A 14903-nucleotide genomic window follows, 5' to 3' on the forward strand; every position below is an offset into this window, starting at 1 on the left:
TTTGTACGTGCAGTTTTGTGCACAGCTAATCAGCCATCGTTTACAAATACGACAGGCTTACCTGACTTATATAGGGAGAACAACTCTAGATAATTAACGAAGGTTGTCGTGGAGAAAAGTAAGGTAGCGGACATTACTCGGGAGGAGGCATGATCGCTTAGCACTGACAATGTTGCCGGCACTGCTAAACAGCCGCTCGGATGGCACACTGGTAGCAGGTATGCATAAAAACTTACGCGCCATCCTCCCAAGTAATTTAAATCTGGGCTCGTTTATTTTCCACCATGAAAGGGGGTCACCGTCAATGGGGATGATTGGGTCTGCAATGTAACGGCGAAGTTCTTCAGTAGCCAAAGCTCCGGGTGCTGTATCTGTGGGCTCTGATTGTTCATACAAGTCGGCGAAAAGTGACGCAAATTTGGTCCTCTTTGGGGGCAGTGCATTTGCGGGAAGTGCGTCCGTTTCAGTAGCACCAGCTGCGGCGATTTCTGTCATCTTCTCAATGACTTGATCTTTGAGTCCTTGCCAATCCTCAGGCTCAAGGAACGGGAGGCTTTTGAATCGGGGATCCATGAAACTGCAGACTTGCAGTAAAGCGATAGCGTATCTGCCCTGGAATAGGTGTTCCAGCTTCTCATTCATGGCTCTCTTCACGACAGAAACTACTCTGTTGTCAGTTGATGCTTCATCCAATAACTTTTCCAGTTGATGGATGCACGGCAGTAACCCGGACACGGTGACGTAGTTCCCGCTAAAAATCTCCGTCATCTGCTTGATGGGTTTGAGCAGTTCAACAAGCTTTTCAATTGTTGCAAACTCTTCAACCGTAGGCATCAGTTCTTGTTTCTTGAGCTCGATAAGCATGCTGCATACAGGTTGTTGTTGCTCAACAATTCGTGCCAACATGTCAAATGTGGAATTCCACCTAGTTTTGACATCTTGCAACAGTTTATTTTTGGGGATTGACAACATCTCTTGCTTCTCGGCGAGTTTGTAGGTTGCGTTTGCACTTCTGTGAACATATTCAACAAGTTTTGTGCATCTTGCTAAGGTCGTGTGGACGAGTCGAGTTTCAAGTCCTGCCCTAACGATCAAGTTAAGGCAGTGGCCGAAACATGGCATGTGGGTCCACTCTATGTCTCGTACCGCTTTTGTCATGTTCGCTGCGTTGTCCGTAGCAATTGCAGCTAGGTTCGCTGCAGAGAGATTCCATTCATTAAGAACCTTTTCCAGGGTAGATCCAATACTGTCTGCATCATGTGGCGGGGGGCACTCCATGTTTTCAAGGGTGTAACTTTTTAATTCCCAGGATGGACTAATAGCGTGAAAAGTTACACCCAAGAACTGGGACATATTGCGTGCTGTCCATAGGTCCGTTGTCAGGGAGAAAAATTCCGATGTTTCGACGAAGGGAGCGATGGTGTTGGTACGTAGGTCCTCGTACATCTTTGGAATTACCGAGGTTGAAATAGTCTTTCTCGAAGGCACCACGTAACGCGGGTCAAACTTCTGAAGCATGCGTATGAATCCGGGCTCCTCCACCGTGTATATTGGTTTCATATCTCTGGCTATGTGGTATGCCACTGCCTTGGTTAGTTCCTTTGCCTGGATACTTGCCGATGCGTATTGCCCCGCCTTCTTGAAGATCTCCTGTAAAATATACAAAAAACGAACGCTATTTGAATATGGTGATTAAACTTATAACTTATTACAAATACAACATTTATAATGATATATAGAATAGAATCTCCCCAATTCCCCCAAAGTAAAAGCATGAAATGCAATCATGATCAAAAACCTAAATTAACTGGAACACAGCTCGAATTACGATTGTTTATCATCCATCAGAGTTCAGACATTATTTAGTCAAACTTCACACACGCAGTTTATGTTTATTTTTTCATTTTCACAAGTTCAATTGTTTTTCTTGCTTTTCCCATGTTTCTGCGGGAATTCTGCCCCTGAAGGACTACGTTTATAAAATAAATATAATATTGCTAATGCTTCAGTTAGACGACGATTTATTAAGTAATTACGAATAAAATAAAATTACTCACATCTATTGGTTGTTCAATTGAACTTGAATCTCCCTGTCCGCTACTAGTAGTAGCTTGTCCAGTGATGACGCTTGGCAAGGACGCTGATTCTGTTGAACTGGCACTGGAAGATGGCTCACCCGTTGTCATTTCTCGGAACTTGCGTGGGTGCTTAAATTTTAAATGATTCCTTAAACTTGATGTGCTTTGTGCATGGGATAGTGGCGTGTCACACAAAGCACATAGTGCCTTGGACGGGTCAATGATGACTTTATCATCGTTAGGATCCGTATGAAAGCCAAAAAACTTCCAAATAGAACTCTTTGATCCCCTTTTTGGCACCAAATTTTTACTCCGAAGGAGCTCCGACGGCCGCGGTTGAGAGGACATGTTGAACACGGTCAGTTGTCTTGTCAAGTAATGAGTAAAAGATACACCACGCATTGCTTTATAAAAGAAACAGCCCTAAATTTAAGACTAAACAGACTACATTTTAAAGACAATGGATTACATTACAATTACAGGATACAAACCCAAACAAATTAATCCTCTGTTGTTGACGATAAAAAGAGAGGGGCTGCGTTGTCTCAAGTCGGGGCTGGAGTGCAGTTCGCCTTGGACTATTTGGCAGTAGGGCTATCTGTGTCAGCGTGTGAACTGTGTCAGTGACCGTCGGCGTACTCAAAGGAGTCGGCGTACTCAAAGGAAACACTACTTGCGTTGCGTGCCTGGTATATTTTGTGGCCAGTCTGGGCTGGAGTGCAGTTGTGGCTGGACTCTCTGCTCTGTGCCAATCAAGCCAGTGCACGTCGGTGTACTCAGAGAAATCGGCGTACAAAGGAAATCCCAGGAATTTAGTTGCTGGTGCTTTGTATTTTTTGTATATTGTGAGGAGTGTGAGCGACTGAGTATTTGCGGATAATACGAATATCCGCGGATCAAGGAATATCCGGTTACTTGGTTGTAATTACAGAACTATCCGGTTTATAAATAGCTATTCGCGCCCTATGCGGATATCCGGTTAAGAAAAAAAAGGCATTCGCGGTTACGGATAGGAAAACCTATTCGCCATTAACCGGATATTCGAATAATTCGCCCAGGCCTAGATATGATGCAATCGTGAAGACGGGGAAGGTGGAGGCGCGGAGTCGCAGTGTTGGCAATGGCCGATAGAGGGCGTTTTTAGGAAGACGGGCATATGATGCGATCGTGAAGGCTTCCTTCCCCCTTTTGAAATAATCCTCTAATGGGTTGAAGTGTATTATGGCAATAATAATAATTGTACGGAAATTGGGCTTTCTTTCCCTTTTTTAAATAATCCTCTAATGGGGTCAAGTGTATGAGGGCAATATTAATCATTGTACGGAATTCGGGCTTTCTCTCCCTTTTTGAAATAATCCTCTAATTGGGTCATGTGACTCAGGGCAATATTAATAATTATACGGAATTCGGGATTTCTTTCCCCTTTTGAAATAATCCTCTAATGGGGTCAAGTGTATGAGGGCAATATTAATAATTGTACGGAATTCAGGCTTTCTTTCCCTTTTTTAAATAATCCTCTAATGGGGTCAAGTGTATTAGGGCAATATTAATAATTGTACGGAATTCGGGCTTTCTTTCCCCTTTTGAAATAATCCTCTAATGGGGTGAACTGATTACGGCAATATTATAATTTAACGGAATTCGGGCTTTATTTCCCTTTTGGAAATAATCCTCTTATGGGGTAATATGTAGTACGGCAAAATTAATAGTTATTAATTATTTGTATGGAATTCGGGCTTCCTTTCCCATAATTATTGAAATAATCCTCTAATGGGGTCTTGTGAGTTATCGTATAAAACAGTTGCTCATTAGCTATAGCGCAGTTGTGTATTTTCGAGCCTAATGAGGGCGCCGCGCTGTTGTGCATCTTTCAGAGTGCCCCCTAGGTTGCCAAATATTTATAGTTAAGCAACAGAGCGCGACCTCAACTCCGGTGTACTGTGTATGTATGAACGTGATCGCGACTCCGTCTCCGTGGAGGCATTGGAAAGTTTGGTACCATTGGAAAGCTTATCTCAAACGTAATCTAATGGTAGTAAAATCAATCATTTATCTTTAAAGGTTGCGGAGATATTATATTTTTTTCATGTTTTTTTGTACTACGTTCTGTCTGTCAGACTCGGACCATTCTCAAAATCATGTCAATTGTCAAACAAATGTCCCCATGTGGACAGCTTCAATACGCGAAAGTCCATACATGCCATAGGCTGCGAAAAAATCTAACAGGACCCCCTCCTCTAAATCTTAAATGTGCAGCTATGAGCAGCTACCTAGCAAAGAAACAAAGATATGCACATAAATGATCATGAAGGTAATAAGCTTTCAGAAATTATGAGTTTTGTAGGCTATAGGTTTTGTTGTTTCCATATTAGAGAAATTGAGGATTATTTATGTAAATTTATGTGTACAACCTCAACTTTTGGTAACAAAATAAAATGAACGATATCAAAACAGTTTAAATTATCAATCAAATCCTATCAACTTTGGTACCTATACATTCCTCAGACCTTCCTCTACACAAATATAAACATATCCCACGTGACCTTAGGCTATCGAGGCCACAAGAGGGCTGACTTTAAAAAAAAACATTTTCGACACAAAATCGATTGAGTTTTCCCTTTCTCTGTTACGCGCTAATTTTCTTATTTCAACTCTGTGTTTTTCATTTAAAATTCTAATCAATCAAGAAAAAACTGCTTAATTGTGAAAGGAATTGTCTTCAGCTAACCACGGATGATTTTGTACATATCAAAATTTGCACTTAAATGATGTCTTTTGGGTGAGTTTTCACAAGCACTTTTCGTGTTCAAACAGATACAAATCACGATTGAGGCCTTTCCGTCTACCTCCCTACTATATACTTTCGGGTCCTAATACTTGCCGTCAAATTGCTGTCAACTCACTTGTGCCGTTGGCTCGCCATCAACTCGCCGTCAACTCGCCGTCAACTCGCCGTCAACTCGCCGTCAACTCGCCGTCAACTCCTCCAATATACGTTTAAAATTCACAAAAGAAGCATATTTAACTGTAAAGTATTATTAGGCCTAGCTAAGTTTTAAGTTTCAGGTTAGGCCAAGTAAAATAAATAACATCTTGCTCGTCCCCGCCCGCCTCGGTTTTGGCAGCCGCACCGATTTTTTTGTTGTTTGTTATTAAAAAAATAAAAAACAAATAATTTTTTTTTTAAATCATTAAATTTAATATTACATATTATTGATAGCTATTTCAAATGTACCCTTTATTTTTATTGAGCAATTTCATCATATTTCTTACATGTAGGCCTACAAGAATAGCTATTGCAACGCATAATGAAAAACTTTTTACTTTGAAACGTTTTGCCTTTCAGGTTTGCACGTCACAGTTCTTTGCACCAGGACTCGATGCCACGCATTCAGAATAACTTTGGAGCAAAAGCAAGAACGACTCTTTAGAAATAATTATAATGTATCAAAATGGACACATAAACACACACAGAATTTTAGGACATACAGAACATATTCATAAAACCATAAAACCATCTTCAAATACGATATGGTGGCCATCTTGGAAAAAAAAAAAAAAAAATTGAAAATAACAATAACAAGGACCTCCCTCACCAACTTTTTCAAAAAGTCCGGACGAGCAACATGTTATTTATTTTACTTGGTCTTACATTTTCCCTGTGAAAAAATTATCTCGAACTAAGGAAAACCGTCGACTGCCATCTTGCTTTTCCACTGAGCTTGCACAACATGGCAACTGGGGGCGCTTTCCTGCATATGGATTAGTCGTGGCCCAAGGCAAGATGTCAATGATTGGTACTAAGGGAATCAATGTGTGGTGAAGAGGTTTTCAACTAGTGGTTTAATCCAATAGGAATAGTGAAACTGTCTGAGGTATTTATAAACAAGGGAATAAAAGGGTAGCGATGAGTTCTTTAACGGCCGTTTAAAACTGGCAGGGTCGTTGCCGTTTAATGAAGGCCCGAGCCGAAGGCGAGGGCTATTTTTGCACGGCAACGACCATGCAAGGTTTTAAACGGCCGTTTAAGAATGAGTCACTGCTCTTTAATTCCCATTCATAAATACCATTTTGGTTAAAAGGCGTGATAAATTAAGTAACTGTGTAAAACTTACAATGACTTATGTGCCGATCGCCAGTCACTGCACTTAGCCACAAAGGACCGCAAATATGCAAGGCCCCTTTCTTTGTGCGCAGTTTATATGCTGGGCGGCTTATACGCCGACACCTAAACATTTTTGTCTATATTTTGGGGAAGTGCTGTTTATACGCTGGGCGGTTTATAATTCAAAAATTACAATAATCTTTTGTTCTACAGGTTTGTCAGTTTAATATGTATGGTGGATTACATAAAGTGCCTACACTACCAGCAACTGTTTTGTTATCAAAACCAATTCTATAATGTTCCTTTATTAAATCAAATCCTATCATATAATATCCCTCTGGACCATTGTGAGAACATGACCAAACTGAAGTTAGAAAAAATATTTGCCTATTTTGGCCCAGTTAACATTGTAATTGAACTGCCCCACTTGGCGGGAGTCAAGGACAGAAGGGTCACACTTTGTGTATCGTTTCTCAAGTTGTTACATACATTTACCATGTTATAGGCCTAAAGATTTTAAAATTCTAAAGGTCGAAGTGAGTTAGTTATCACCAACTCATCAGAAGGTGCTTCATATGGGCTTGAGTTTGGTCAGTTGGTGTGCCTCAAGGATAACAATAACATAACAATTAAAATTTGTAAGGCTGGCGCAATTCCATCAAGATCTTAGCGCACTAGAAAGAAATTAACTTGAAAAAAGGTGAGTCTTAAGGACTTTACGAAAAGCAGAAAGAGCAGTAGATTCCCTAATTGTAGTTCGGAGATTGTTCCAAATCATTGGCCCATCCAGCCACACTGAAAGCCTTTTGACCTAGAATTTTGTTTGCTCGGGGAACATTCAAGCGAGTGATGTCAAGTGTGGACCGAAGAAATCGGTGAGGAGTGTAATGTGACAGTAAAGTGGTAATATAATGAGGTGTAGTTTTGTTAAAGCATTTAAAAGCGAGAAGAGCAATCTTAAAATGGATTCCTTCTCTAATTGGTAGCCAATGAAGTTTCCTAAGTGATGGGGTAATATGTTCTCTCAAGGGTGTGGAACATATTAAACGAGCTGCACTATTTTGTAATCAGTGCTACACATGTAGTCCTATTTTATTTAACATTTATTTGCTACCTACTAATAGTGACATCATCTGTTGACACACCAGCACTGGACACAACCTCATGCTGATGATAATCAACTCTACATCTCTGCAACCCCTACATGTACATGTGATACAGTAAAATGAAACGACTGGAAGCATGCTGCAAGGACATAAAACTTTGGATGGCATTAAATTATCTCAAACTTAACGATGAAAAAAAACAGATGTTCTGATCATCGGCTTTCCATTGTCTTTGAAAAAGAAAAAACACAAATAGTTGTGTTTATTGGTTTTCGTAATGTTAACCCGGTGCCCTTAGTCAAAACTCTTGGTTGTTCTTTTTCATTCAATCTGTTTTGAGCAAATCAGTATACTTAGTATCAATCATGTCAATAGGCAAAAGATAAAGATTGCACACTTAAAGACACTAGACACTATTGGTAATTGTCAAAGACCAGTCTTCCCACTTGCTGTATCTCAACATTATAATAACAAGTCTGTGTAAATTTGAGCTCAATCGGTCGTCGAAGTTGCGAGATAATAATGAAAGAACAAATACCCTCATGAAGGAATCCAACGATTAACTGTCATTTCCATACTTGTCATTCCGCTAATTACTGTTTCTAGTGTTTTTTTTCTTTTCTTGTGCGCCTTGGGTGCCATTTTAGGCAGATATGTGCGCTTTATAAATCTCTAATTATTACTATTATATTATTATTACCCTTGTCACACAAAGTAGTGTGCGTTCAGATGCTTGATTTCGAAACCTCAAATTCTTAATCTGAGGTCTCGAAATCAAATTCCTGGAAAATTAATTCTTTCTCGAAAACTACTCCACTTCAGAGGGAGCCGTTTCTCACAATGTTTTATGCTACCAACCTCTCCCCATTACTCGTTACCAAGTAAGGTTTTATGCTAATAAATATTTTGAGTAATTACCAATAGTGTCCACTGCCTTAGAGCACAGGTCATTTATCATGGTCAACGCTATGGCGATTGATCTGTCATCTGGTGGCCGTTCCTGCGGGTAGTAGCCAACAAAATTACAAATGGTCGCCAAAAAGTTATTGTAAGGGCCCATTGTAAGGGCCCATGGAAGGACTGATACTGCGAGGATCATTAGGGAAGTAAGAACTCAGCCAGAACTAGTGTTGACACGACTGTTCCATAGAGGCGAAATAGGACGATCAAAACCATGAAGATATCAAATCTTCCGAAGCGCCATTGTTTGCCATTGACACGTTGACATCCAGCGGGGGAGCTGGTGAAAACATCATTTGGTTAGAAGAGGGTGTTGTATCTTGGAGATTTTTGGTCAACACAACCAAGACTATCCTGCCAGGGTATAAAAACCTTCCAATCCGCAGTAGACCAGCCAGAGCACACCCCGCATGGCTTTTCCTGCAAACAAACCGATGGATATTTTCTGTAATTGGCCCTCAACTATGGAACCAGCTTCCTAAGCAACTTTACAAATGGAAGCCAGCAATTTTGATACAAGGCTGGCCTTAAAGGCAGTGGACACTATTGGTAATTGTCAAAGACTAGCCTTCACAGTTGGTGTATCAGAACATGCATAAAATAACAAACCTGTGAAAATTTGAGCTCAATCGGTCATCGAACTTGCGCGAAAATAATGGAAGAAAAAAACACCCTTGTCACACGAAGTTGTGTGCGTTTAGATGGTTGATTTCGAGACCTCAAGTTCTAAATCTGAGGTCTCGAAATCAAATTCGTGGAAAATTACTTCTTTCTCGAAAACTATGGCATTTCAGAGGGTGCCGTTTCTCACAATGTTTTATACCATCAACCTCTCCCCATTACTCATCACCAAGTGAGGTTTTGTGCTTATAACTAATTTGAGTAATTACCAGGAGTTTCCACTGCCTTTAAAGGAACACGTTGCCTTAGATCAGTCGAGTTGGTCTTTGAAAAGCGTTCTGTAACCGTTTATAATATGTGCATATGGGTAGAAGATGTTTTAAAATAAGAATACAATGATATACACACAAAAATGCCTCGAAATTGCGTGTTTTTGTTTTACCTCATCGACTAACACGGTCGGCCATTTATGGGAGTCAAATTTTTTACTCCCATAAATGGCCGATCGTGTTAGTTAGCAAAGTAAAGAAAAAATATATTTGTGTGAATCATCGTACTCTACTTTTAAAACATCATTCTATCCATATTGCATTTTATATAAACGGTTACAGACGATTTTTATGGACCAACTCGTCCGATCCGAGGCATTGTGTCCCTTTAAGACAAACCCTTTAAAACTTGCTTATATAAATATAATATATTAAAGTCACCTGGAAGTGGTATTTTTTCAAAATCAAGCTTTTGTCACCAAAATATGGCATCTCAGCTTCTTTGAAATATGGACCATTTTACAACCTCAAATGTCATTTTTCTAGAAATTATTTTTGACCTTTTCAGATATTTCAAATAATTGTGTACATATTAAGGTTTACTAAAATGTTCATATAATGATAGTTCAGTTAATTTTAATCTTGTAGTGTTCATTTTTAAAATGTAGAGTCTGCAGCAGTGAAACCTGTGCTTATATGTAATTCAAAACTAGCTTAAGTAAATCACTAAGGAACATTCATTGTTTACTATAATGAGGCCCAACAAATGGCTTTCAAATAAAATCAGTAAAAAGTCAACAAAACACCAAACACAGAAAAAAAAGCCTGACAGAGGAGGGCAAAAGATTAACAGAAAAACAGCAAAATTTTCTGTAATTATTTTTTTTTATGGCACAAGACTACTGTAATTTCGCTGATTATTGCAGCCTCTCATACCTAATATTTATCAAAAATAAAAACTTTGTCAAGCGTCCATATTTTTTTTTAAAGGTAAAAAACGTCAGTTTCGAACATATTTGACAGATTTTAAGTGACGATCGCCATCAAACACAAACAATGACAGATTTGCATGAAGTTCCAGAAAATAGATTGTCGAACGTAAGTAAAAGCCGGCGTTATTTTCTTGACAGATTTATTTTATAGGAGTACAAGATCGCGCAAAAAAACATGTGCTGATCGCGCGCTTCGTGAAAACACTGAGGGTGCCTGACTACAAGCAGGCGTTTGAGGGGGTACGTCTCGTGTCAAAGGTCAACTTACAGGCCGACCGGAAAATTCATGAGCGTCGCATGAAAGTAAGTGACAGACATGGAAAAATTACATCGCTGGAGATTTGAAACACCGATTACTCTGATAGTTGACCAGGTATCGCAGCAATCATTGTCACAATATAATTATTAAACATGTTTTCATTTCAAAAGATTAGTTTTCGTTTTATTTTCAAATTTAAGAGTAGGCCCGACCCGAGAGGGCACTGTTCGTGACGTCAATCGAGGGGCAATATTTGAAGAGAAAATGTGTAGTCTGGCCCAGTACACTACGTCTTGGTACCTGATCGGTATGATGCATACGCATATGTCATGTATGTACAGAACTACTGTCGCGAACCATGTCTGCACGCACTATGGCTGCTGTGCGGACGGTCCACTCGGATTACCCTGCACGGTGAATCGCATGCAGTGCTAACACAAGATCGCTTGACGCTTGGTGTAGTGTAAGCTAAAAACATGCCCTCAAAGATGAAACATTACCCGATATTTTTTTCACGTTATTCAAATTCTCCTCTAGGTTCGTCACGTCTTTCAGGTACATTCTTCGACTTCCCACAAGCTAGAAAAATTGTTGGGATGGTGTCATGTTTTACAATAACTTTTCTCTTCGTGTCAAAATGTGTGGTGTATTGTTTTCCGGATTCGAAGCACGACGGCTCAAAGTGTTCGCTGCACAGCGCTGAAAAAAGACGATGGACCGGACCACTTTGCAAACTGACCCCATCTTTAGTTGTTTTGCTGCATCCAGCAGCAATACACCTGGTCGACATTGCCGGAAAAATGCAAGAAAAAAACTTTTTTTAAAACGTACAAACTCACGACTAGGACTTGCATGTACGCACGTGTGTTCGATGTGTGATCGAGGCTGAGTCTGCCTTGATTGACGTCACATAAGTGGTAGGCAGGGTTACCCCCCTAAACAACTTTATCTATTTTTTTAACATATAAATCGTGACAAACAATTACTAAAAAAAATTTTTTATTGTTCATCAACATATACTCTTATGTTTGAAGAAAACAAAAATCTACTTCCGGGTGACTTTAAATATAAAAAAGCACGGTGCTTAATTTTATATTTAATATATTATATTTATATTTATGTTTTATTGACCAAACCAACAGCGGACGAGCCGCCAATTACAGGAAAGGATAATACACAGTTAAAAATATTCATATAGCCTATATAAAAACAATATGTATATGTACAAAGTTAACAATTAAAATAGAATCATCTTAGGAAAGAAAATTGAACCTTACATTGAAGATTAAATAATATAAAATAGGGAACAGAAACAAACCACCATGAACGACTGCGAAAATATATTAAAAATGTACTTTAAAAGCAATTGCCTACATTAAATTATTAAATAGAATAAATAATAAAAGACAAGAGAAATAAATTTAAAGTCAAATAAAATACAAAAAACAAATATATATCTAAACTAAATACCAAGACTAAAGGTAGAAATAACAAAAAAATTAAAACAGACAAACTGATAAAATAAAAAAATATTTGTTGATGTTGATGTTGATGTTGTACAAAAAAATATATTAAAAAAATGAAGCAATAAAGAGGAAATTACCACAGAAAAAATGAATGTTCAAATCGATGTAAACAATACCGAATAAAATAAAACAAAACACTGTAGATATATATTAGTTACTGGAAGAGGATATGGCACGCAAAACCTGACCACGAAAGGAATTAAGAGAAGGGGCTCCGAACACATCACAAGAACCATGGATATGAAAAAAGGTACATTGGCGCCTTCCGGTTTGAATTGGGCTTGTAATGGGCTAAAGAAGCAGCTTGGCCAAAAGCGAAGTCGAGGTCGTGAAATTGCTTTTTGGCCATCTTTTCTTTCCACTTAATTTCTGCCCTAAACAAAAAGTGTTTTCATCAACAGCAAATTTTATATGGGTTAATAATTTGAGGATCGGTTTATAGAAATGGCAAGGCATGAGAATCTTCCGGTTTTAACCGGAATTCCGGTGTTTCCTTTCAGTACAGTGTGAATGTGATATAAAAAAATTGGGGGGAAGGGGGGGCGGGTTTGGTTGTATGGTATTTGTTGTCTGGAATTTGTAAGTCTGCCCCAAACAAATTGTGATGATTATGTAATTTAACCTTACAATGCTGTGTTTATTGAAAGTGGAAGTGGATAAGCTGTTGAAATTTAGTACAAGTATTTGGTTGATAATCATAGTAAAATTGTTTTATAAACCTGATGATTACATACATGGTGCGAAGTGTTTGAAAGATATAAGGAATTAATTGTGTAATAATACAGATAATTACTCTATCGTAAAAGAGAAAACGATTGATTCAACTGAGAACACTGTTTTCAACTACTACACTGCATTTGTTAATGTTGGACTGTGGTGCAATACTTAGTCTAACCATGGAGGAAGGAAGAGAAGGAGCTGGAACGAAGGGACTTCAAAAGTTGAACCTGCAGTACCGCGGTCGCTTAACGACACCTCGTAATCACCCACATACCTTATACAGACAATGGGCGACCTGGCGTATGTGAGTTTGCGCGTGCGCACTTGGTTCTTCACTCAACTATGGTGTCGTATGTCGTATGGATATAATACAGAAAATACAACTTGTTTGAGACCTGATAAAAATTGTGTACACTTGTGCCCACCAAATCGAAAAACACAATTGAATACCTACCACCCTCGTGTGGTATTACCCAAACTTTCAACCACCGCTTGTGACCGGAAAGTCACAAAAAATTTAAAAATATGCCATGATGTTTCCGTGAAACACCACAAACGGTAAAATAAAAACGTGTATATTCACAATTCTTGTCTCCAATGATTCAACTTTACAAGCAGGCAAGAGCGCAGACTGGCAGTACCACACGTTCTGTACAAAGAAATTTAATCCCGCTCGTTAATCGGCCGTCCAGCTGGAGGTCCCCTATCTTTTTCCACTGGCCAGAGAGGGGCATTGTCAGAGTATTTTTTTGTTACTCTGCGGTTTTGCGGGTCGTTCGAGCTCCTTCTCTTCCTTCCTCCATGGTCTAACCTAATAATGCTGTTTTTATTGTCAAACTACTTTTGGCACTGTTTGGGAATGTCTGCTCTACTGCTGCTGCTGTTTTTCTGATGCCTTTACTCTTTAGAATGATTCTCTTTCTTCGGCAAAAGTCTGGGACAAAAACATAGATTTCACAAAGCACTCAGATCCGCTTAACTTAAGATGGGTTGCTTGCCACATTTATTTGTATTATACTCTTATTGTGTCCCTCCACTTACCCTCCCCCCCCCCCCCTTCACCCCCTTACACCACGCTACAGCAAACCTAGCATACGGTAAACCTAGCCTGAACATCTGACATCATACTTTGAGGTGCGTGTTCTATGGCGGACGTGATAGAGTGTACTATTTGGGCATATGGAAAGCCACGCTTTCATACCTTGCATTCGTTCATCTTTCAAAAAAAGGATGTGAAATAGATCAAATTTTGAAATATAAAGAAAATTGAAAAAATCAAACCCCACTGGTATGATCATCGGACTGAAAAAATGCCGTAAGAAAATTTGCAGCCCGATTTGTGGAGGCACCTGGGAGTTTTTCTAACACAAACAGACGCGATACTTGCATTAATTAGTATATATAAATTATTATTAAGGTGTGTAGCATTTATAAGACTTTAGAGCCCTTTCTGAAGACATACAGATGCTACATGTGGTTCACAATTAGTTTTAATATTAAATTTCATCCCCTTGTTTGTACTGGAAGTAAATGTCAAATGGGGTTACATTCTGTATATCGTTTACATATATATGTTCCAATAGTAAAAATCCTATGTGTTGTTAAGTAGTTATTTTTTTTTTTAATCATTAAAGTATATCTTCCAGCTGGAACCGGAAGTCGGTGTCAAACGGGTCAGACTTTGTATAGCCATGTTAAAGGCACCTGGAAATAGATTTTTTTTTTTCCTTCAAACATTAGAGTATATGTTCCTGAACAATAAAATAATTTTTTGAGTAATTGTTTTTGACGATTTATATGTTTAACAAATTAAATAAAGTTGTGTGGGGGGTGACTCCGCCTACCCCTTTTGTGACGTCATTCGAGGAAGACTTTGCCTCGATCGAACATCGAACACACGTACGTGCAAGTACATTCAAGTCCTGGACGTGATTTTGTACGTTTGAAAAAGTTTTTTCTTGCATTTTTCCGGCAATGTCAACCAGGTGTATTGCTGCTGGATGCGGCAAAACAACTAAAGATGGTGTCAGTTTGCCAAGTTGTCTGGTTCGACGTCTTTTCCAGCGGGCGCTGTGCGGCAAACGCTTCGAGCCGTCGTGCTTCGAGAATCCGGAATACACTACACATTTTGACATGAAGAGAAAAGTTCTTTGCTAAAACATGACCCCATCCCAATAATTTTCCAGCTAGTGGGGAAGTCGAAGAAGGTACCTAAAAGACATAACGAACCTAAAAGAGCATTTGCCTAACGTGAAAAAATCAGGTAT

The 14903-nt window shown here is 39.0% G+C and overlaps 2 protein-coding genes across 2 annotated transcripts in view; one reads left to right on the forward strand and one right to left on the reverse strand.

Moving 5' to 3' along the window:
* The window catches only part of LOC139935784 (multifunctional protein ADE2-like), a 47859-nt gene that overhangs the window by 3795 nt on the left and 29161 nt on the right, over positions 1-14903 (forward strand). The gene's annotated exons all lie outside the window — the stretch shown is intronic.
* LOC139935826 (E3 SUMO-protein ligase ZBED1-like) lies at positions 94-2426 on the reverse strand. Its single transcript, XM_071930423.1, has 2 exons — positions 2058-2426; positions 94-1650 (listed from the first exon to the last, which is right to left on the reverse strand). The coding sequence occupies exons 1-2, from the start codon at positions 2424-2426 to the stop codon at positions 94-96; spliced, it is 1926 nt and encodes a 641-aa protein (XP_071786524.1).

Source organism: Asterias amurensis, chromosome 4 (genome assembly GCF_032118995.1).
Source record: "Asterias amurensis chromosome 4, ASM3211899v1".
Lineage (NCBI taxonomy): Eukaryota > Metazoa > Echinodermata > Asteroidea > Forcipulatida > Asteriidae > Asterias > Asterias amurensis.